The sequence below is a fragment of the Rutidosis leptorrhynchoides genome, chromosome 3, assembly GCF_046630445.1.
Source record: "Rutidosis leptorrhynchoides isolate AG116_Rl617_1_P2 chromosome 3, CSIRO_AGI_Rlap_v1, whole genome shotgun sequence".
Lineage (NCBI taxonomy): Eukaryota > Viridiplantae > Streptophyta > Magnoliopsida > Asterales > Asteraceae > Rutidosis > Rutidosis leptorrhynchoides.
The window spans coordinates 628,971,446-628,997,320 of record NC_092335.1 but is presented as its reverse complement, the minus strand read 5'-3'; the positions used below and the strand labels follow the sequence as shown (position 1 = coordinate 628,997,320).

The window sequence follows — 25,875 nt, the reverse complement described above, 5'->3', positions numbered from 1 at the left end:
TGTGGCTGGGTGGCTATATGTAGTATATCATCATCATTGTTAATGTTAATAATCTGCGGTGAATAAAAAACAACACAAGTTGGTCTCTTTTTTTTTGGTTCCTAATTTCTTCATTTTATATACTCCGTATTAAAACTAAACTGAAGTATTTATTTATTTATTATTGTTAAATGTAGTATATCATCATCATTGTTACCGTTACCATTGGCTATATGTAGTATATCATCATCATTAAAACTAATACTGAAGTATTAAAACACAAGTTGGCTATATGTAGTATATCATCATCATTGTTACCGTTACCGTTACTGACTAACATATTGGTTTTTGTTCAAATGTGTTTTGCACATAAGATATCCGAGAAGACCGAGCCATCATCAGCAGCAAAAAGCAACAACAGTATGCTTATGATTCACGAACAATCCATTATTGACCCTCATCTTGAGTTTGAACTTCGCGAGTGTTTGGCGTGTGGACTGGGATCCGTTGAATTTTATTGGGTTATACGAGTCTGTAAAGGCAGGGCTTGTTGAGACAAAAATACACACACGAAAACGACGATTTTTCTTATGATAGTTGGTTAGCATTGATTCGTTGTACGGAGGAGTATAACGTTATTAAGGAACTTTGCGTGGAATTTTATTTCAGTTATAAGTTAAAAGAAAATTCGGAAGGTATATTAAGATTCATAAAGCAAATCCTATATTTGTTGTCCAATAATCCTATTCCCATAAAGATGAGGTATATTAAGATTCATAAAGCAAATCTTCAATGGCTTCTGATTCAATATCATCCAATTTCAATCATCCAATTTCAAGAGCAGGTAATATGACGTGTTTTTGACTTTTGGTAATTGAAACAACTTTGTAAAAAGTCACGTAATATTTGCTGTCTTGTTTTGACATTTTTGTTATTGTAGTTTGAGGTTTCTTATAAATTTGATACTTGTTAAACATATATCATCCAATTTCAAGAGCTGGTAATATGACGTGTTTTTGACTTTTGGTAATTGAAACAACTTTGTAAAAAATCACGTATAGTTATATTTGCTGTCTTGTTTTGACATTTTTGTTATTGTAGTTTGAGGTTTCTTATAAATTTGATACTTGTTAAACATATACATCTACATGAAAAAAATTGTTTTTGACATTTTTTATTTGTAGTTTGAGATTTCTTATAAGTTTAATTCTTGTTAAATAGATACATTTACATTGGAAAAAAAAAAAAAACAGAAGTTTATTTCATTTATACGATAAGATAATACATTCTCTTATTCCTTATCTATTTCAGAATGAACATATAGACGAGCGTATGTTTCGTTATACTAGACGAGCTGGTCTTGCCGGTGTTTTCTCGACCGGTTTTCATAAGTTGGATCACACATTAATTACTGCATTGGTTGAAAGGTGGCGTCTGAAAACACACACCTTTCACTTTTCTGTCGGTGAAGCCATCGTTATGTTCAAGTTTTATGGAGTTTACCTATAGACGAACTAGTTGTCTCTGAAGAATGGTTTAACCAATATTCGTATGGTTGGAGTTAAAATTGTTATTATTATATAAGGATTCAAGTAGAAGAAGTAGTCGCAAGTGGCAGAATAAAAATTGCCACTTTAGTTGATTTTTTCAAAATAATACAACGATACAAGAAAATACATGAGGTTACAAACAAAGAGCTAGTGTGTACATTTTAGCTTTACTTGGTGAGCAATTTATTTGCCGATTCTAGCTCTTATGAGGTCGTGTTGAATTTGTTGTTCAACCTTGAAGAGTATACTGTTGCGAGCTGTACAAGTTGGGGGAGTGTATGGCTAGCACTTCTCTACAGAAACTTGTGTATTGCTGCTGAAAATGAAACAAGGGCCTCTGTGGTTGTTACAGATTTGAGCATTTGAATGAATGTCGGTAGGTCATTGCCCCAACTTTTAAAACAGGCTACTACAATTTTGGTGAACCGTATGCAGCTAGGTTTAGTTACGTACAAATTTTGTGAAACTTGTAGGTCAAATGTATACATTTGACATAATTAGAAAGTTACCAGATGTATGGAAGTTTTTTCATCCATATCATATTAGTCATAAAAATCAACCAACTATACTCGGAACAACTAAACCAGATCCCCATAATCACTGCATGCATGTGACAGGGGTCACAAATAAACAACACGAAATCTTCGTATTCTGTTTAAAGCACAAACGTTCTTTTAAGTTGCAAGAAAAATTGATTTCCCAACTCCATATTACCCAGAAACATCAAGACCAAAAATTTTAAAAAATCACTGTTTAAATTAATAAAAAAAATGATCATTTATCGACAAAGGAAGATTCGGCAAGATCGATAGCACGAGCAAGGGCTGCAGCTTTGTTCTCACATTCTCTTTGTTCATCAGCAGGATCACTATCAGCAACTATACCCGCCCCGGCTTGAAGGTGGGCCACCCAATCTCGCCGCTTGTTTGTATCCCTGTACGAGTACATGGTGTCATAGCGTGATGCTGTAGGGAATACGATTGTTCTTAACGCCAGCGCGATATCCATGTCTCCAGTGAACGAGATTCCTCCAAATCCGCCACTATACGGCCCACGCCTGGTCACTTCTAGCTCATCAATCAATTCCATAGCTTTCACCTATCGCAAATAAGTTGAGTTTTAATAAAAAAATTGCAATTAATAATATAAAACGTGATTTATATGAATAAGAGATGAGAGTAGAAATTAGAAACCTTAGGAGCACCACTAACTGTTCCAACGGGTAATGCAGCACGAAGTGCATCCCATGTACTCAACTCATCAAGTAGCTCTCCAGTAACCTACACGCATCAAATTTGAACGTTTTCAATTAAAAAAATATTAAAAAAATCTCACGTGAAGGAAATATAATGTAATTGTGTGTGAGAAAAAGCATATACCGTGGAACTGATATGCATGACATGAGAATACCGTTCAACATTCATCAGCTTCTCGACATTAACAGAACCAGGTTTAGAAACCTGCAACAGTCACATGGTTTAGTTACAGTTAATAATTGTTATATAACCAAATAAAGATGTGGTATAAACAAATAGCTTTCTCAAATATCATCTTTAACTACTTAACACCTTCAAGAAAGGGCTGTATACAATCACATAACATCACATATGAAATATGGAGAATCTGAAATTATAATTGAAGGTGAATGAACTCACCTTTCCAACATCGTTTCTTCCCAAATCAACCAGCATTATGTGCTCTGCGCATTGCTTTTCATCATTAAGAAGTTGATTTTCCAACATTAAATCTTCTTTAGGTGTCTTCCCTCTTCTGATAGTACCAGCAAGGGGTCTATTTGTTACCTTTCTCTGCAAATATGACCCGATATATACAAAGTAGGCAAAACGGGCACAAAAGCATTACTATATGTTTGTTATTGGCGACTGGGAACTAATCATATATGTAGATAATGATCTGACTAATTACCTTCTTCACACGAGTAAGAATTTCAGGACTTGAAGCAACAAGGATAGACCCTCTAGCCTGTGTGCATTTAACAAACAACTTGTCATAAAAATAACAAAAAAATAAAAATAAAAAAATACCAATTACAAGCTTCAGAAGAAGAAAGAACCTGTAAATAAGTCATATATGGACTGGGGTTGACGATTCTAAGGGCCCGGTAAACTTCAAACGGGTCAGCAAATGTACGTCGTTCAAAACGCTGACTTAAAACAATTTGAAATATATCCCCAGCCAAAATATGTTCTTTAGCCTGCAACACAGCTTCTTTGTATGCCTCAGTTGTCATGTTTGAATTCTTCAAAGACGGGCCAAATAGACTAGTGTACAGCTTTATTGACCCTGGAGAAAGTTTTGGGCTGTATTTGAAGTTAATCAGAACCATCAATGACACTAAACAAATTTACATTTTGACTTAATAATCAAACGGGAATACTCACGGAACAATATCATGAACTCTGGACACTAAAGTCTCCAAACGGTCCGTCCCATCTTTAAAAGCCTCGTCAACTGAAGAATATTGATCCATTCGCACCCAATGTATCACATATGCTTTCTGAGGATTTTAAATAACCACAAAAGTACAAAACTTTATAGATCAGATGGTCTATTAAACATAAAGTTAGTATGCTGAGAAAAAGAAGGTGAGATACCTTTTCGACATGGTCAAACACAATGACATCATCATAAAGACCAAGATGAACATCTGGAAGGTTCCTGTCGTCCTTTGGTGCCTTTGAAAAGGGAAGCTTTTTTTTCTCTACATACCGCACCGTGTCATATGAGAAATAACCAACCCAGCCTCCTGTTATTAAACAAAAAAGTGCATAAACTCAATTACTACAACCTAAGTGTATTAACCATGCTATTAAACAAAAAAACAAAAAAAAAAAAAAAAAAAATCAAAAGTAACCTATTTTATGTATCTTAACTGCATAAAGTTTGTTTCTTTTAAATACATTACAGAAAACATGAACTTCAGATAACAATACATGAACATTGATAACAGGCTAAAGCAGTGTGTGTGCTACTAAACCTATGTGTGCTTTAATAACTATTGATCTGTGTTGGAACATGAATAAGATGAATGAAAAGATTAATCAAAATCGTACCACAAAATGCATCAGGAAGCTCATCAATTCTTTGAGGGATCCATTGCTCCATTATTCTCCTAGGAACAACCATGGGATCCTCCACGTACTCCTCTGTTTTCCGCCCTTCATGATGGTCCATAACTGTAACCATGTTATCCTTTGCCACAACTTCCATTGTCGGCTGAGCTCCTATCACGCTGTACCGCCCCTAACATAACAAATCCACCAGTTACGCAACTACAAACCATCAACAATTATACAAGGCGTATCAATCAACTTAACAAAAAACTAAATTTGCAAAAGGCAGTTATACGAACACTTAGTCATGTATCCTTTATGAAAAAAAAACATTACCATAATGGATACTAAAACAAGCACTGTGAACAAAATATACGAAATAGAATACACAGAGTACTAAAAGGCAGTAGCAATTGATAAATGAGTAGTGATAATAACAAAATAAGTAGTGAGCTCACAACGTTAGAAGCCTTTAAGCCTGGCTCAACAGACTCGAACAAAAAACTCGGTGCATCACGATCATCTTCTTTCACTAAACACCGGTAAGCTAGAACTGGAGTCAAATGATCAGAGAATATTGACCTATATAACGGAATTAAGTTCCCATGCTTTGCAGCTTCTTTGAACTTCGAGGAATGGTCGACTGTCAATGCAGCAACAAATGTTTTCACGATACAGAATCCGAAAATTGAACTGAGTAGATGAAATATCTTAATTAATGTGAAATTAGAGGAAGTTGTGATGTACCTGATGCGGTTGGAGATTGAGCGGCGGAACATTTGAGAGTGAGGAAACGAGAGGTGGTGGAGAAATTGACGGTAGGAGGGATGACGGAAACGTCGGAGTGAACGGAGGAACGACGGAGGTGCGGTGGAAGAGGGCGGTGGGAGATGGCTAGGGTTTCCATTGATTGTGCACTCAGTCAGTCAGTCAGTCTGCATTGAGGGATGATGTTTAAGGGTTTATTTCCTTTTTTACTTTGTATATTTTAATTTTATATTTTATACTGTAGTTTATTTATTTAGGGGATATTCTAACACACTCTCTTTTATCCTCACACACCTATTTTAACTTTTTACTCTTTTAATAATACTCCATTTCTTTAAATTGGTGTGTGAGGATCAAAAAAGTGTGTGTGAGAATCATCCCCCTACAGTAGGTCAGTGTAGATTCTACCTAATTAGATGACTGAAAACTGAAATGTATCAATATGTTGGTCCTTGAAATCGTGTATGGGTCCTATTGGTTATGTTTGATTTAATTCTTTTCCGTATTTTCTGATTGTGTTGCACAAAATTCACGACCTTTATTGCGAGCCACTTAATGAATTGCTAAAAAATAAGTGTCTGTGAGCGTTGAGCGTTAAAAAATTTGTGTTCTTTTATTGTGAGAGTTGAGCGGTGAACGTTGAGCGTTGAGTGATGTTTGTGTCATGCAAAGGATGAAATCGGTTTGATGATGATACATTAATTGTGTTGCTCAAAAAATCAGTGTTCTTTTATTGTGAGCGTTGAACAATGAACGTTTAGCGGTGAGCTTGGAACGGTGAGTTAAGCGGTGAGCGTTGAACGCCGAAAAGGATGATGTTTGTATGATGATGATACATTGATTGATTGGTACTCCTAAAATTAGGAAAACAATAACTACTATAATGATGTTTTATAGGTTTAATAGTAATAATATTATACTCTTTGGTAATGGTAATGGTAATGGTATAGAATTTTTTTTCAATATATATTGATATATACATCCACGTAAGAATGTTCTAATTTTGAAATTTAATAAGAATAATAATTATTTTCCATATACTTAAGTAATGAGGATGCATATTCGGACACAAACTCATCCATTATACGAAATTTGAAAGAATATTGTAGATATAAACGCATCATCTATATGACTGAGACGGGGAGGGAATAAGGGATGTCAACTGTCAAGTCTTCCACGGGTATTTTCAACACCTTTTTTTATAAATGCACCACATGTATGCATTAATGTTATACAACTTGTTAATGCATGTATGTGGTGAATTTATCAAAAGAGTGGTGGATTCATCATTACCCTTCCCCTAACAAACAAAAACGTAATATAAGCTATTTAACTAAATCTATCTCAATCAATTTAACCACGTTGTAGGCTTACTTAATTAAATCCAGCCCAGCTGATTTAAACCCGACTGATGTTAATTGATGACCCGTTTTGACCCAAAGTCATATGGGTCTCGACCTAATCCGGCCGAACCCGACACATTTGCCAGGCTCAATTAAAAACACTACCTTTCTAGCAAGAAGCTAGACAAGACAAAATACATCAATTTGCATACCCATGATGACCCAGCTTATAATCTATGTCTAAATCACATGTAAAAGAAATTACATATAGAGTCGAATAACCCACTTTAGAAATAAGGAAAAAATAAATTAAATAACTATAATCAGTATACAAATTGTTATGGACTACATTGCTACTTGTATAACACTAGAATACCTAGTCTATATCTATCTATATAACAAGAAATTCAAAGAATTAATGTAAACATTTGGAGCTTTTCTGCTGATGTGTTCATTATTCACGAACCAAATCAGAAACCTTCGGATTAATCACAAGACACGAGACAGCGATAACGTGTGACAATAATATTATGCGCTTTTAGTTGCACAACATTGCTAGCTTCTAAAACGTAAGATGAACTAGAAGGACTGCTTCCTTACCTTTACTTCAACTTGAAGGTGGTTCACAGGCATGAAACAGTCATCTTTACAGACAGAAGAAAACACGGCTATCAATGCTCAAATTTTACTGAAGACAGTTGCGGAAGAATCGGATGCCCTGAGAGAATATTATCAAATGATTATTATATTAGAAGTAAAAGTAAATGAGATACAGACATATACCCTGTATTAGGTAACAAACAAGAACGTCAAAGGTGTCTTCGAGGCAAGATAATCAACCGCCTAGGGCCCAAAAATTTAGAAGGGCCCAGAATTTTTGAATATGTAAATATTTTTCTCAATATATCAAATAAAAAATTGTCAATTAAAGTTAATATACCTTGTTTTTAATAGTTAAATATAATGTAAGTAAATAAATAGATAAATTAAAGTATTATTTTTTATGCATAGTAAAAAAAATTAACGTATATGTGAGCCCTTTTTTTTTGTCTAGGGCCTTTAAATTCTTGAGACGGCCCTGAAGAACGTTAAAAACATGCCAGGTGATTAGAGGTGGGAATATTTAGGCGACAGCCTGACAGGTGAATAGGATTATAACAAGTACTTCATGTCTCATGCTTGTCCAAACAAGCTGGGCAGACCAATAAAGACCATTTGGTTGACCTTTAACTTGATCGACTAGTTTAAAGCCACTTTGATACTTCATTTTAGCTGATGTTTTTAATTATCCATTTGTCCCGTTGGAAATGGAGTATACCCAAAGCCACTAATTTATCTTATATGGGTCAAAATTGCCACCTCTGGTTGAGACTTGTGTGAGCACGCATCTGAGAAATGAAAATAAGTACAATTAGAAAGCTTAAAGTTGTTTTTTAGTACCTGCAGTGCAAAAATGATGTCTGCTTCATCAACCTGCAAAGTCACTCGCCTTAATTTATCATCACGAGATTGACCAAGTTTGAGAATTTCCTGCAAAATGAGAGCAAAGTTTAAGTATTCGTATTGAAATAACGTTGCATTTAATAGATTCAATGAATAAAATCTGAAGCTTACCTGATCACCAAGCACTCTACACATGCATGAAAGTTCCATTATACCAACAGGTGGTATTAACATTGATTTGCAGACATCAATATAAGATTTGTTCAACTGTATCAATAGAAAGTTTTTATAATCAAGTTGGTTGAATAATAAAATTATTTAATGTCATTTTGTAGTGGAAATTATTATAACAATACCTCTCCTATCGTTGTATCCTTCTTTCCCTTACGAAAAAGCTTCACAGCAGAACAGAGTACAATCTAAACCAAAATAGGCTACAGGATTAGTTAATTTCTATTAAAAAGGCAAGATAGGCTGTAATAATATATAAAATGAACAGATAATCAATTACAGTTGCATTTTCAACAAATAAATTTGTGAATAGGTTCAAGTGAGTTAGATTTTATTCCCAACAGGGCAAGTTAAAATACAAAATGGCTAGCAGGTGAAATGTATGCCAACTTTTATATAGTTAATTATGTTACAGATTTAGATAATTACTTTAAATATAACTAACAGGTCAATTGTAATACCATTGTCTGTAAAATGGATGGAAAAGTGGTCACAGGCCAGCTGACCCAACCAGAGCCATTTTAACCTATACTGAGAATCCAATCCAAACCCATTTTGACCAGTTACCCAAAAACTCAACCTGCAACCATTAGCTTAAAAGGTTGAATTGTACCTGTTGATGCTGGGGAAGGGACTGAATAGTGTCAACTATTGGCAATTTGTAAGCCCTTGACAACGCAATAGCCATATGGTCAACCCTCACCTGCAACATATTTATGTAAACAGTCAATAAAAGTAAGACAAATTTTACAAAGGATATCATCAAAATCAGAATAATCAAACCAAATTCATATGTGGAAGTTTATGTATACTTCAACAACAACAACAACAAAACCCAATACCACATGAGTGGTGTATGGGGGAGGTGAAATGTAGACAATCTTTCCCCTATCCGAGAATAAAAAAAAGGTCGTTTCTCCACCCAGAGTGGACCACTCTCAAAAGTAGAGAAAGTCATCCCTCTCTCTATTCGACGGATAAAGAGATTGATTCCGAGTGGACCTCCGGCCAAAAAGTAGGAAAAAATTCTTTTATTAAAAAAAGTAAAATAAAAATTAAAAATTAAATTAAAAATAAAAATAAAATACAGTAAAATTGAGACGCCGTGAAAATGGAAGTTTTTGTATACTTCATGGTCTCATAATCGTTTAGAAACAGATAAACTATCTAGTGCAAAAAGCTTACCATTGATGTCAGATTTGAAGTGCAGGTCGAGTCTCTAAGCTCAGATTCTAGCATTTCAATTGCACCCCTAAAATATTAAGACAAGATTTGACATCTAAACATTAAGACCCTTTAAACTTCAAAAAGCAATTACTAATAACCACATCATATTATCGAACTCTAGCATTAAAGACCCTGCAAGTTTGTAAGCTGAGATTTTTTTTTAAACTTATTAGAAAAATGCTAACCTACAGATACCAAGAGCCTTCCTCATATCACCAGATGCTGCAGCTACTTTCTGCAAATATTCAAAATGTGCGTCTTATAACTGACAACAACATCAAATTTGCTATAACATTTGACTTATAGAGACTAAATATAGAACACCAAAATAGTGCCAATCAAATATAAGCAAAACAATACTCACTCGTGCACATAGTTCCAGTGCTTGTGGCTGGAAGACAGTTGCTTGTGGCTGGAAGACAGTGTAAGGAAGTGAAAGGACTGGTTATAGCCCAACAAGCACCAAACATATAAGCCATGAGCTCTCAAATTACTCTAAAACCAATTGGTAGTAGAGAGAGACACTCATGAGCTTATATGTTGATCTTGACATTTATCCCCAACCAATGTGGGATTGGGTTTGCACCCAACAGGAAGTTCCTGATTGAACAAAACAGTCACGATATAGGGATGTTGCAGGAAATGAATAACACAAAGCAAAGGATAAATTAATAAATTAATATTATTAATATCTCCGTTCATAGTTTATTAAAAACTATGAAGAGTGGTTGATTATTCTTATTTTAACATTTGTTTAAGTTTTTGTTAAGTGTGGGATGGGGTCATATATTGCTAATATTATGTTAGAAAATGTTGAAGAGAAAGATAGTGGATAGTAACCATCAACCGTTGTTTAAGAATGATGAGGATCTGATTCATTGAGTAGGCTCGAAAAGACACAACCACAGGCTTACCTGATATTAGACAAAGACAAAAACCAGACATTATCATAATGCCAAAAAGACCATATCCATGCGATTGTTTCATCATATTAGTAGCATATGTAAAGTTTCATGAAGTGAAACAATTACTCACAATTTAGGGATTGTAGTTTTGGAAGAAAACGATCAGCCAAGTCAATTGCATTAGCAGTGCCTGTAATAGAATATGTGGTCATGTGGTTTCCTGGTCTAAAGAGCTAATACAAATCAAGAACAAGTTTTAATTAAAACACTTTATGCTAAATCATACCTATTAATATTAGTTTCGAAAAGGGCAATGTTGTTAGCATAAATAGATCATGAAGCACCACACGGTCCTTGGTAATCAAGTAATCCAGTTCATCAGCAATAACCAACCTGCCAATAACTCAAGTATTAAAACCACCCACAACATGATGAACAACTTAAAATTACACGCACACGTGTGCGCGCACACACACACATATACAGTCAACATAAGATCCATTTTCAAATAATGTATCAGTAGTCTAGACTAACCATACATACAAAACAGTGAACAGAAAGTAGCTAGAAATTCAAATGGGTCATGATCATGTCTGTTTTACAAAAGTTAACAGGTACACGTTTATGCAATCATGACTACTTGGTAAAGTAAGTGATGCATCTTACATCATTTTCGTATCATCTGACTTCTGCTTATGAGAATATAATTGCTGAAGTTGTCGCAAAGGTGTAGAACGAGCATTTGGTTTTTTATTTGGTTGACTCTTTACACGTATCTGTCAAAAACATAACATTTCAAGCATTATGTTCGTCACATATGAGCCTATAAAATTAAATATCAATATTGATATCGTGATTAATTCTCACCTTGTTGAATATTTCTGAAGTGCTTGAGAGAGACGTACAGTTAATCGCCAAAATTTCCGGGAACTCACGCCCTGTCTGGAAAAAATCAATTACATTTATATAAGCTCTGACTGAAAATAAGCATAGAATACTCATGAAAAAACAGAAAAAAAAAACATGTGTATTGATATGTTGGAAATGTTCATATAGCCAACTAAACAGATACGGAGTAAGATATTGACATCATAAACGCCACATTCAGTGGCGAAAGTATGTAGGGACAGAAGGGGCAGATGCCCCCAGTCAATTTCAAATTTTTAATGCAAAATTTTTAGATTTTTTCATTTTGGCCCCGGTTTTCCTTGGCCAAAAGTCTCTGTATTTTGCCCCAAAAGCATTCATATTTTGACCAGAAACCTTCATATTTTGTACAAAAGCCTCCATATTTTTCCAAAAGAGTTTACGCTTTTAAAACAAATTCGCCCCCGGTGAAAAAAAAATTCTTGTTACGCCACTGGCCACATTTCTTATGTTTGCTTAAGATACCGTCAATAAGAACTAGCTAAGAACTTGCAAACTACTCTGATATCAATGTTTAGCTTTTTAATGTAATGTACTATTACTGTAAGCCTACAGCTTAAAAAAAACTACATAACTAAGTTATATCATATACATTGAATTAGGAAACTACAAATCATCAATAACACATCAAAACAATCAATCACCTGTTTAGCCCAAACGGCTATCGACCCCTTGACATTCTCCATGGAAAGCGATTTCCCAGTACCTGGACACCCACTAATATACAAACTACCACCCTGTGCTTGCTCAACACATTCCTTACAAAACTCCACTATCCTTTTCTGTTCATCCTCACGGCACACAATCGTTGATGGTGCTGTTGATACATGCAAAACCTCCTTCACCACACTTAATTGTTCCGAATCTACACAATTTAAGCATAAATTAACACATCTTATAATTACATTGCAAATATTAAACTATATATGTATTTGATTAAAAAAAAGTTAGATACAGTTGCAGATTGGATCATTATAGATTACCTGTTGGATTCCAGATCGGTTTATCTATAAAACTGTCTAATAACTTATTTTTAGATGATGTCATCAAATTAGTTACATTATCACTGGCAACTGTTTCATTCGCCTGCAAATAATCATTATAAAACTTATAATTCATTACAAATTGGATGAAGATAATCATTTGAAAACCTAGATAAGATCAACTTACATTTGTTCGGATTCGATTAGGGCTATCGTTAATAGATCTGCGAAGTGATTTAGTCTTCGTTTGAGAACATGATTTCGACGGAGTTGTAGGTACAGGATCATCGATTGAAGCTGAATTGGATCTCAATCTCCGTTTCTGAGGTGATGAGACATCGCCGGCGGATATTGACATCGGTGACGATCTACTTCCGGCAATTGACGGCATGTTCTGATGGTTGATCGGAAATCGATGCCGGAAGTAGGTTCAATATGTTAGTAACTTAGGATGAAAACGGACGCAATGGCGGAATTAGAGGGCAGTTGAAGACATGATCTAATGCTTTCCGCGGGAAACACCATTTTTAGATGCTAGTGAAATTTTCCCGCATTTTTTATAAGGAAAAAAATTAAAAATACCGTCGATAAACATATGGGAAATGTCAAGTATACATCACAAAAATTTTACTACAAAATTTATTTTTTTTAAATAAATTTATCTATTTACTAGTATCTATTTACTATTTACTTTTTAAAATTCATATCTATTTCCATTTAATTTCACTTTCATCGATCCATATTCATGGATTAAGCGGTTTAATGGATATTATCGCATTCCTAAATATTTTTACAAATATATTAAGATTTATGTATGCGTTTTGATTCGTTAGATGTCGATAATAAAAAATAAAAAAAAAATTGAAATAATAATATATGTAGATATGTAAAATATATATTAATTTAATGACATTTACATAGTTGAATATTTACAATATATAGTTTATAGTGTATATGTACAAGTATATGTAAATGTATACATATATTTTGGTAAATATCTATACACTCATATATATATATATATATATATATATATATATATATATATATATATATATATATCGGGTGATAAAATGGATATATCTATAAATAATAAATTGTCATCCGTATTTGATCCACTAATTTTTTACATCATCTATATCCCGATCCATATCCACTTATCATTTATTAGATCATCCGTATCCACCTGGATGGATCAGATCGGGTAGATATCCAACGATTCGTTCAAAGACTCCGAATAGTTCAGTAGTTTAATTATTGCATTTTCAATTTTAAGTACTTCTTGTTTGAATTTAGTAGTTTGAATGTTTACTTTTATGAATATTAAATTATTAGATTTAATTAACTAATGTACTGATTTCATATAATAATATGAAAAATAAAAAACATGTGAACTCTATAAATATCTGACATGTAATTAGACATTTTGAGTTAACAAAGATCAAATAATTATCTTGTCACGTCAAAAATACTTTATGATAAAAAAGTGTCTAATGTGACTTCATGTAAAAGTGATAGTTGAAACTAGTATAAAGGGATGAGAAGGACACCATGGCGCCACTGGTCTCCTCCAATCACATGGTGAGAATGGTGAGCGCGAGGTCATCAAGGAAACTCTTTTTAAGAATAATAAATGAGAAAATGAACAATATTACAAGGATATGTAGTTACAGAGGTCTTAATGGTGGCACTCAAGTCTTTCAGGATTAGTTGACACATCAGCCTCATATCAACATTTTCTTTCCAGGACTAAACACTCCCAACAATGACACTCATTCCTTCCAATAATTAATTAAATGTACAAATTTAAAAGCAAAAAGTAGTACATAAATATACAATCTCTTCCGTCCTGAAAATTTCACAAACACATGAAGCAACAGACGAAATAGAGGGCGGCACCTTGAGCGGGTACCTGGACGCCTTGCTGCCAATGGTGTCCACCTGGGTGGACCTGTGGGCATGTGAGAAGACCTTACCGTTAGGACTAGCCTTAGTGGACATAGTATACTATGTTATTTTATATAACAAGCTTTTATAGGTTCGTAATTTTCAAGCTAGACATAGATCTAATTAATTCTATTTAATTTTTACAATAAAATTTTGGTAACCTTCTAGCTAGACACATCTAGTTAATGAGATAATGAGGTGATACTCACACATCAATTTTTGATCCATACACACTTTTTACCATAAAACTTACAAGAGCTTTTTAACTGACCGTTGTATTATGAAATCTTATTTAAAGAAATGGGGTAGTTTCAAACATATTTATCATTTACCATTATCTTTTTTTTTCACTAACAAAAGAACTTTAAAATCTAATACTCCGTAATAAATACATGGGAGTTCCTCGCATAACATTCGAGTAGTTTATATTGCCCTCTGGAACTTTCCGATTGTAATATTTCAAGGCAATTCATTAGTTTAAAGATTAATTTTTTATTTATATTTATTTATTTTGTGAAGTAAATAAATAATAAGTTATCACAAGCAAGCTATCTATTAGTACGCAGACTCTTGAATCCTACTTAAGGGTGCCTTCCGCACATCACATTGCGGGGACAGTGGGGGAGTGGGTTTTACCGCTCATGCTCTCGGATTGGTCGCGTTTCCTCCTGGACAGCAGTTGGGAGCGAGTTATGCAACTGCATGAGATGAACGTGTGGGTGGTTAAGTCCCGTACTGCTGTTTCAAAAACAAAAAAAATACCCACGCTCTTTTTTAATCCATGATAAGCTCGATCGTTCCTAATGTTAGAACAACTACTCCGTATAATTTATCTCATGGGCTATCATTTGGATAAATTCAGGTTTAGAGTTAATTTTCTGTTGTCGTTAATTCGATAATTGGTTTTTTACTTATGTTATTTGAATAATTGAGTTAGGATAACTCTAAGATCTTTTTTGTATGACATTGTTTGGATAAGTTAATAGTATCTTCTTTCTAAACATTTTTTTGTTAATCCATTTATTATACGTTGTTTAATATTTTTTAAAAATAGTAACAATGAACATTAAAAAATGTAGGGAGGTTTTCCCGGATTCGTTCACGGACCTCTACCCGAAACCACTGTCTGAATGGATGTGTTCCCGGGTACCGTTGATCGGGTTCGGGTTTCCGCCCGAACGTGTGTGTTACGTGCAAATGATTAGGGTCGTTGAAAGAAATGATATACTGATGCCAACAAAATCACCGTTTAAAAAAATATATAATAATAATAATAATAATAATAATAATAATAATAATAATAATAATAATAATAATAATAATAATAATAATAAGTAATAGGAAATTATAAATACTTTTAGGCGTACAAGCTTTTCTTAAATATGTTTTCAAAACACTACTCCTAGTTAAAAAATCAAACTTACAATTATATCCTTAAATTTATCTAGGGAGTTGAACCACTATTATTGTAGTTAAGGACATAATAGTAAATTAGGTGTGTATGTATCAAAATATGGTGTGTTAGTATCATTTCACTCTAATGACCCGTCCTAATCCATCTGGACGAATACATTACATTTGGTTACATCGCGAGGTACTTGACCTCTATATGATACATTTTACAAGCATTGCATTCGTTTTTAAAAAGACAAACTTTTATTACATCGAAAGTTGACGGCATGCATACCATTTCATAATATATTCAACTATAATTGACTTAATAATAATCTTGATGAACTCAACGACTCGAATGCAACGTCTTTTGAAATATGTCATGAATGACTCCAAGTAATATCTCTAAAATGAGCAAATGCCCAGCGGAAGATTTCTTTAATACCTGAGAATAAACATGCTTTCAAGTGTCAATCAAAAGGTTGGTGAGTTCATAAATTTATCGTAAACAATAAAATTCATCATTTTGATAGACCACAAGATTCAAATACAGTACACCTATCTCGTGTACGAAATCATTTTTCATAAATCTTAGTAACTGTACACATATCTCGTGTACAAAATATCATACACATAACCTGTGTATAAAATCATTCTCTCGATACATAACATTCACTTTGCTTTCATCGCTTGGCTTGGTAACTGACCTTAACATAATGTGCATCAATAATATCCCCAAAACAGAATATCTCGTCTGTATAATATATAAACTTCGAAGTACTAAACACCACGCCCACTAGCTCTTCCGTCTAGTGAACATTCTGGGTGGGGGTGTTAAACCCGGTAGCTACCTTTAGGATTCGCGTGAATTAGGGTCATACCCGATTCTAATTCTTAGGTTACCAAGCAATGATAATTATGGGGAAAATATTCACATCAATTGGTGGCAATTATCATGTCCACATAATTCAATAATAATCTGCAGAACTTCTGTCTGCATAATAATTCATTCGAGGAATGTTTTGCTTGTGTCTATCTCGTCAAACATTTATAAAAGTATTTCATGTATTCGCAGTTCAAAATATATTTCAAAAGCATTTAATAAAGCAGTTGTAAAAACAGCGCATGTATTCTCAGTCCCAAAAATATAAAGAGTAAAAGGGAGCAAATGAACTCACAATACTGTATTTTGTAGTAAAATACATATGACGACATTGAACAATGCAGAGTTGGCCTCGAATTCACGAACCTATATTATTCAACCACGTATATTAGTACATGTAATGGTAATCGAACAAATATATATTTTATTAGTGATTTTATTTGTTATTTTATATCATGTGTTTTATTAATAATAATTAGATATATTTATCTTTATATAGATAATTAACATTTATTACAAAAGTATTAATATGGTTAGGTTTTATGTCAAAAATATATTTTTATATAGAAAATCTATATTTGATATATTAATAGTACTAATAATAATAATGATAAAATAATACTAATTATGATAAAAATTATGGTAATTCTAATAATAATAATAATAATGATAATTTTAATATTAATGATAAAGATAGTACTAATAATAATAATGTCTAATTAATGTTCTATAATATATATTACAATTTATCTTATATGAATATATTTAGTTAATATATAAATAATTATGTACATGTTATTAATAATATTATATGCAAATTTAAATAATATTAACGTATTAAATATAAAAATTTGTAATGTATTTTGAAATCTTTATATGAAAATCTTAATAATACTAATAATAATAATAATAATGATAATAATAATAATAATATATTATAATAATAATACTTAATAAAAACCATTACGGGGTTTATTATGTCTGCTCCAAACCAGATCAAGAAAACAAAAGTAAAAAAAAAATGCAGAGAAAAACGTATCACGATTTAGGGTTTTTCGATTTTTCAACAGATCAATCAACCAAAGATCATAAATGTTTAATAGGGAATCAATTCATTATCATCATCGTTTAGAGTCATCATCAATCTTCATTAGCATCGTTATTTAACATGAGTGAAAACAAAAACTGGACTGCAGTCTTACTGTCTTTGAAGGGACAGTCGGTTGTTCATCGCTTTGAGGAGCCATCGGTTATGAAGTCGTTATGTGAGTAATTGATAAATCATGTTTTAATTTCTGTTTAGCTTTTAATGATTCATTTCAGATCCTTAACCCTAAAATTGATTACAGTGGTGGAATTAGGAGAAATTTCATAAAATTAATAATATTTAGGTATGTTGATATAGATGTATAATTAATATTTTTCATATGGGTTTGGCATTTTTAAATTAGGATTTTGTTCAAGTTAATATGGGTTTTAGTTTGCAGTTACTTGATGTTGGTATTAGTATGATTTTTAATCTTCATGTTACTTAATTAATCGAATTAGTATATGAGGTTTAAATTAATATATCATCGTTCATCTGAAGTTGTAACTATTCAGTGCTTGCTTACAAGTTTTAAACTTTAAATTACTTAATTATAGGATCTTACCATACATTGAGATGAAGCTTGATGGCTACAGTTTGAAGAGGTATCATATATTAATCTCATGTTATCTTTAGCTTATCAACTGCACAAAGGATATTGGATCAGGTAAATAGTCATGTCAAACTTGAGACCAACAAATGCATCTTTCATTAACTTGGGTTTTTGATTTAATGCAGCAACAGAACCAAGCTAGTACAAGCTCGAACCAGGGATGCTTCTATTCTTGATGATTGGTATTCGAACAAAAGAAGAAAATAAATAAAGAAAAGTATAATGGTGACGGTTTAAGGTGGACAGAATTATAACAGCAGTATTAACTATGGTAGCAGTGGTTATGGTTGGGCGACTTTGGACAGAATTGATCTAGTAACAGCAGATAGTAAACGCTGATGTGAATGATGGTTGTGGGTGGTTTTGGTTCTGGAAAAACAGGGAACACAGCAGCAGGTGACAAGGGTGTTTGAGGTTTGTTTGGTTCGAACAGGAGCATGATGTGACAACCTGTAAATTTTCGACAAAATTTAAACAAAAATCTTTATATGATTTCATTTAACCTCGACTAATTCCGACGATTCACGAACAATTATTTGTAAGTAATTACGCATTAATTTGATATATTAATATTTTTATTATTAATATCCTTTTTAAACAAGATATCAATAATTAATATCTTTATTATCAATATTGTTATTATGAATAAAAAAAATATTGACAAATATTCTTAGAAAAGTAGTAAATCAATTTGTTTATTTTAAAAAAAATACATATATAAAAAATCCTTAAAATAAATGATTTTTTTAATAAAATAAATAAATAAATAAATAAATAAATTACTTTTTAATTAAAAATTATAATGGAAAACTACTTTTATTATTTTATTTTGTGCATTATCCCATGACCTAACATTTAATACTTTTAAATTTTAAAATTCCATTAAAAATTAAAATATTTCTTTTTCTTTTAATTATTTTATTCTTTTTACCTAATTTTTTTCAAGTATAAATACCCCTCATTTCTCATTCAAACTCACACCAAAATTTCTCTCATTCTCTCTTTGAAGAATTACTAATAGTAAGTATACATTTCTTACTTTTTATTTTTATTTTTTTTTACTTTTTATTTTTTTTACTTTTTACTTTTTACTTTTTTACTTTTTACTTCGGTTATTATTTTTACCGAAACATGTAAATAATGTTATAAATTATATGCAATTAAAAATAAAATAAATAACATGTATACACTATTACTATTACTAGCACCTATAACCTACTACTTATATTGTAACATAAAAATATTTTGGGATATGTATTAGAGATGTATAGATCTTCGAACTTTCTTGACGAATGGTTTCTATGAGATTCTAGGCAGAGGGTTTGGATTTCTGATTTAAAGGGTCCTATGACTCAAGCCCCTAGATCTAAATTAGCCATTCGAAGGGAAAGGGGTGATTGGAAGCTTATCTAATACGGCAAGTATCCTAAAATGGAAAACACTGATAAAAGTAGAAACTCTCTAGTCATAGAAACTTAGTAAAATAAGAAACTTTCTAAAAATGGAAACTTTATAAAAATAGTAACTTACTAGGAATAGAAAATTAGTAAAACAAACTATACTTAAACACATACTTAAACTTAAACATGGGCAAAACACTTAACTACTCTTAAATATCAATAGGTTGACTTTCCTGCTCACTCGTTCAACTCTTTATTCCGAGGAATAACTCTCTCTCTCTACTTACTAAGGTGAATTCATAGCCCCTCTTTAATTGCTAGCAAACTTACTTACTTTACTTGGGGTGAGACACATGCTATTTTTACTTTTTACAATTTAGACACAAGTACCAAACTGTTAAACTATGCTATACCCGGCTATGTCCGACTAAGTCCCTACAGTGATATTTTTAATTGCTGCGGTATGCTTAATTATTGGGGGTAGGCCTATCGGGAGTAACGTCCCCGATACATTTGACCAAGTCATTGTATTACTTAATAATGAAATTAAACCGACAAGGACAGACACAACTTGTCATGGGGCAAACTTGAACGTTTAGTCTAAATATCACGCATTGGCATAACTTTTTGATCCTGCGGGAGATCAACTTTACAAACTAAATCTTGTGGTCTAAAACAACGACAAACTTTTTTGTTAAACCTATGAACTTCACTCAACCTTTTTGGTTGAAACTTTAGCATGTTTTATCTCAGGTACTTAAATATTGCTTCCGCTGTATATCTACTGCTTTGATGATGATTGCTTGCTATGCTTGGAGTCTTCATTACATATCATATCAATTAAAGACATATTTATCTTCCGCTGCAAAACTCAACAAAACGTCTCATGTAGAGTCATTCTCGTTTATACAACTGTGAATTGATATATTAAGTCACGTTATTCTTCCAGGCCCTATCTGGAGGACGTGACAGATTGGTATCAGAGCAGGTTGTTGTAGAGAACCAGGATTGCATTTTATGTGTGCCTTATACAATTAGGTACCTTAGTAATGTAGGACTACAACTTTCCTTGACCGTAGTGCCTTTACTTGTTGCCTTTAACTGTTAAATGCTACACTATACTTTAGGAACTTACTTATCTTAGAATGTCGAGCTAATCTAAGAACTCTGCTAATTCCCCTAAGTATTATCCAATTATGCCACCGCATTTAAATGCAACACCTTGATTTCTGAAATTCCTGACATTCCTATGTCATCTATCATGGTTTTGTGTATTACATATGTATTACATAAAATATTATCCATGATTTTTGAAACTTATATAATTGTTACTATTCATACTCAAACGTATATAACTCCCTGTTATATCACGTACCTATATGCCTTATACCTTTATGCATCGGTTTGCGAACCGGAAAATGTCATTGGGTTATCACAGTATACGAATTGAAAGTCTTTAATCGAAAGATTATTAGATTACATACTTATCGTTTTATAATCTCGACACGTCATACTGCCATTATTGGAGTATAGACAAATCATATCTTATCATATCTATCCCAATAGACCTTGTCTACCACTTTTCCTAAATTTCCTCCGTAAATTACGGAAATCTTTTTGCTATAAATACGTATTCAAGGAGACGAATATATCATTCAGTATTTAATACCCATTTCATATCAAACCCTATTCCAAACACATAATATGAATTTCTCGAACTCCTCGAGCTCCAACGGCAGCGTAACCGGAACAAACGAACCAATCAGCCATCATCTATTCTGGATAAATTGGGGATGGGTTCGTAGCCAACTCAATCAATGGAGGCAAGAAGAAGGTGATCCCTTCCACCAACCAAATTCACCTCTTGACGAAGAACCTGAGGCGCTTACCGGCGAACCAGTTCGAAACACAATTTTCTCTCTTCTTTTCAGGGTATCCCGTCACGAATATATAATATCAAAGATTTTAGATCTTATTCACTCCCTTGTTCCAACCGCCAATCATTCCAGAATAGTAGAAGAAGTCAACGAGCTTCGCGCACGAGTGGTGGCACTAGAGAATACGGTGCGATATCTACAAGCATCAGCTGCACCAGCAGCATAACCAGTACCATCATCACCATCAATAACAACATCCGCATCCCAGGCCTCAACATCACACTCAGTATCTCAAACATCAACATCATACGCCCATAGATACCAAGGAATATTAGTAATAATGAGCTAAGATGTATTGACTCATTCTTCGTGAAGAATTATATATATATACCTTATATATATATGATTTGGAACAATAATAAATCTTGTCGTACTAAGCAATTACGTGTGAATCTCAACCAGTATGTACTACTTGGTTAATTCATATCACTAATATGCTATGATGTACACCCTTCGTTAATGACTTAACAATTGTTAATCACTGCTTCAACACAATAAACTCCATTTCATAATAAATCAAGTGTAACGATGAATGTATTGATTCATAACTTCATTAGCGAAATATTTCGCGACAATTATGAAATCTCTAAGGTTTTGGAGATTATTTACTCTCGTTCCAAACCGCAAAACAGATGAGTTTAATATATATTAACTCATTAAATCCATGATTATATCTGAAGAATACATATATGAACGTATATCTTCATAAAGATTGTAAATTCTATTGTACAAACTGTTAATTGTGAAAATATTTTAACGGGTAGGTAATACCCGAGAAATATTTACATCTCACATTAATACACTGTACATTCTTCAATTTGGATTCATAAATCATTAATTATACGCACTACCTTCATAATGATACACAATCATCTTCATACAAAATCAATTACACATTCTGAAATTAACATATCAGAATTCAAGTAAAGCTTTAGCAGGTGTTATCTTCCTAAAGATCACTACATTCACGAATTATATTCATTTGTATTCTGCAATGAATTATCACATCAAACCATCAAAATTATCATTCATTACTTTTAACACCTATTCATTAACCATTAGATCCGTTAACAATTACAATCAGCGTTTAATCATCTAAAAAATAAAATTTCTTGAAACCATCTCGGATTGATAACCAATGATTCAGATATGGTAGCATTAAATGCAGAGGAAACAAAAGAATTTTCCTCGTCATTGGATCTTAGAAATTCTAAGATATCATCGTATCCTTCATTATAAATGTCCTCTATATTTCTGAAGATATCTTTATAACGATTCTTGTCAGCAATTAATTATCTCTTTGTGATATCTTTATCACATCATAAAGGAAACTGTTTTAGTTTTTATATTCTGTAAAATTCAAGTTTAAATTATGAATGATTTGAAGTAGTGTTGGGAATTGAAGCATGAGTTAGTATAATATAATGACGTCAGGCCAACGTGATTATATTACAGTAAGTCATGCTAAATTTTTAATGGAAGATGATGATTCATAGACTTTATAATCATCGTTTGCTATGTTACACGACTCTTACATTTAAACTCTGAAACATATCAAGAAAATATTTTTCTTGATAGTTCTATCTTTCCGAATATTCTGGTAATTTGACAAATCAAATCGTGCTATTACCCTTCCTTCTGCTTTGTATATTATGATCATTCGAAACTTCATACCTACGAATTCTTGACCGTTACTTGCTTTACGAAATCATGAAGCTCCGACATATAAGGGAAAATATAAAGCCCAATAACAACACTGAAATTACAAACCGTGTATATCAATGCGTATAGCAATATAAAGACACGGGAGAACTAAAAACACAATAAATCCTAGAGCATAATAGAAGTAAACAGACTCCTCTGGTAGGAGTTGGAAAAGAAGGAAGATTGTGGCGATAACCAATATAAGGTCAAGAACAAGAACTGGATTGAGCATATTAACAAATCTTTTGGAAATATGAATTGAGGAAAGAAAGTATAGAAGTGGTGAAGATAATGAAACGGAAGAAGCTAATTTATAGCAAAATTCCAGACACAGCAATCGAGGCAATTCACCGCATTTAATTAAAGAAAATCCTAATTTCCGTAATTACCGGAGAATCAAATCTTATAAGGATTATGAAGATTTCTTTAAATCCCTTGAATTCCGAAAATCAATCGTGACTAAGTCAAAAGTTAAAGCGGACATTTAATTTCCTCATTTCAATCTTTTACGATAGCTTCGTTTATACTCTTCTTGTAATCGAATCATATCATTCCATATTACCCAATATTGGTAAAACTCTATTTCCCAACTCATATTCATCATTAAGATATTCCTGTTGAAAACAATGACTATCTCTATCAAGTATCGTGACCTTGATTTTCATGAACTCCTTTCTATTTTGTCTACCCTAATATTATGGCATAAACGCTCAAGGTTTAAATAAGCTCACTATTATTCATCACACATTTCATGTATATTGAAATGCTTGTATAATGTCATCATCTCTTTCTGAGGAAAACCTAATCAATGACACTCTTGTTAAATCCTTTAGATAACCTCCGCATTAATAATAAAATGCACTTCGTAGAATTTATGGATCGAAAGATTTAAACGCTGGAAACAAAATAATATCCTATTAGCTGGAATTCACGAAAGGCCCCGAGCATACCTGGGAACGTGAAGACCAAATAAAACGAAAATATCCTCACCTGTTTACAAACAATGCCGACTGATGGCAACAACTAAATTTCGGGACGAAATTTCTATTAACAGGGGGATACTGTGACAACCCGTAAATTTTCGGCAAAATTTAAACAAAAATCTTTATATGATTTCATTTAACCTCGACTAATTCCGACGATTCACGAATAATTATTTGTAAGTAATTACGCATTAATTTGATATATTAATATTTTTATTATTAATATCCTTTTTAAACAAGATATCAATAATTAATATCTTTATTATCAATATTGTTATTATGAATAAAAAAAAATATTGACAAATATTCTTGGAAAAGTAGTAAATCAATTTGTTTATTTTAAAAAATATATATATAAAAAAATCCTTAAAATAAATGATTTTTTTAATAAAATAAATAAATAAATAAATAAATAAATTACTTTTTAATTAAAAATTATAATGGAAAACTACTTTTATTATTTTATTTTGTGCATTATCCCATGACCTAACATTTAATACTTTTAAATTTTAAAATCCCATTAAAAATTAAAATATTTCTTTTTCTTTTAATTATTTTATTCTTTTTACCTAATTTTTTTCAAGTATAAATACCCCTCATTTCTCATTCAAACTCACACCAAAATTTCTCTCATTCTCTCTTTGAAGAATTACTACTAGTAAGTATACTTTTCTTACTTTTTTTTACTTTTTACTTTTTACTTTTTTACTTTTTACTTCGGTTATTATTTTTACCGAAACATGTAAATAATGTTATAAATTATATGCAATTAAAAATAAAATAAATAACATGTATATACTATTACTATTACTAGCACCTATAACCTACTACTTATATTGTAACATAAAAACATTTTGGGATATGTATTAGAGATGTATAGATCTTCGAACTTTCTTGACGAATGGTTTCTATGAGATTCTAGGCAGAGGGTTTGGATTTCCGATTTAAAGGGTCCTATGGCTCAAGCCCCTAGATCTAAATTAGCCATTCGAAGGGAAAGGGGTGATTGGAAGCTTATCTAATACGGCAAGTATCCTAAAATGGAAAACACTGATAAAAGTAGAAACTCTCTAGTCATAGAAACTTAGTAAAATAAGAAACTTTCTAAAAATGGAAACTTTATAAAAATAGTAACTTACTAGGAATAGAAAATTAGTAAAACAAACTATACTTAAACACATACTTAAACTTAAACATGGGCAGAACACTTAACTACTCTTAAATGTCAATATGTTGACTTTCCTGCTCACTCGTTCAACTCTTTATTCCGAGGAATAACTCTCTCTCTCTACTTACTAAGGTGAATTCATAGCCCCTCTTTAATTGCTAGCAAAATTACTTACTTTACTTGGGGTGAGACACATGCTGTTTTTACTTTTTACAATTTAGACACAAGTACCAAACTGTTAAACTATGCTATACCCGGCTATGTCCGACTAAGTCCCTACAGTGATATTTTTAATTACTGCGGCATGCTTGATTATTGGGGGTAGGCCTAT

General features: G+C 32.3%; 2 protein-coding genes across 2 annotated transcripts; both read right to left on the bottom strand.

Annotated features, from left to right (window-relative positions):
- Positions 1 to 2,095: 2,095 nt before the first annotated feature.
- LOC139899014 (anthranilate synthase alpha subunit 2, chloroplastic-like) lies at positions 2,096 to 5,552 on the bottom strand. The gene is made up of 11 exons (XM_071881822.1): positions 5,351 to 5,552; positions 5,062 to 5,246; positions 4,604 to 4,793; positions 4,145 to 4,296; positions 3,932 to 4,047; positions 3,604 to 3,850; positions 3,456 to 3,512; positions 3,185 to 3,337; positions 2,909 to 2,989; positions 2,723 to 2,809; positions 2,096 to 2,627 (listed from the first exon to the last, which is right to left on the bottom strand). The coding sequence occupies exons 1-11, from the start codon at positions 5,508 to 5,510 to the stop codon at positions 2,304 to 2,306; spliced, it is 1,752 nt and encodes a 583-aa protein (XP_071737923.1). The 5' UTR covers positions 5,511 to 5,552; the 3' UTR covers positions 2,096 to 2,303.
- Positions 5,553 to 7,062: 1,510 nt separating this feature from the next.
- Positions 7,063 to 12,906, bottom strand: LOC139899013 (cell division control protein 6 homolog B-like). Its single transcript, XM_071881821.1, has 16 exons — positions 12,618 to 12,906; positions 12,431 to 12,533; positions 12,092 to 12,312; positions 11,388 to 11,462; positions 11,187 to 11,296; positions 10,807 to 10,913; positions 10,651 to 10,710; positions 10,455 to 10,529; positions 9,980 to 10,050; positions 9,801 to 9,850; positions 9,574 to 9,640; positions 9,002 to 9,091; positions 8,514 to 8,576; positions 8,329 to 8,424; positions 8,155 to 8,244; positions 7,063 to 7,432 (listed from the first exon to the last, which is right to left on the bottom strand). The coding sequence occupies exons 1-16, from the start codon at positions 12,819 to 12,821 to the stop codon at positions 7,400 to 7,402; spliced, it is 1,515 nt and encodes a 504-aa protein (XP_071737922.1). The 5' UTR covers positions 12,822 to 12,906; the 3' UTR covers positions 7,063 to 7,399.
- Positions 12,907 to 25,875: the final 12,969 nt, after the last annotated feature.

Coding starts and splice junctions, on each gene's coding strand:
- LOC139899014 (XM_071881822.1), bottom strand. CDS start 5,510: ATGGAAACCCTAGCCATCTCCCACCGCCCTCTTCCACCGCACCTCCGT. Junction 4,048..4,144: donor TGTTTGACCATGTCGAAAAG/GTATCTCACCTT, acceptor TAAAATCCTCAG/AAAGCATATGTGATACATTG. Junction 3,513..3,603: donor CATATATGACTTATTTACAG/GTTCTTTCTTCT, acceptor AAATGCACACAG/GCTAGAGGGTCTATCCTTGT.
- LOC139899013 (XM_071881821.1), bottom strand. CDS start 12,821: ATGCCGTCAATTGCCGGAAGTAGATCGTCACCGATGTCAATATCCGCC. Junction 11,297..11,387: donor CTTCAGAAATATTCAACAAG/GTGAGAATTAAT, acceptor TGTTTTTGACAG/ATACGTGTAAAGAGTCAACC. Junction 10,914..11,186: donor TCAGATGATACGAAAATGAT/GTAAGATGCATC, acceptor AGTTATTGGCAG/GTTGGTTATTGCTGATGAAC.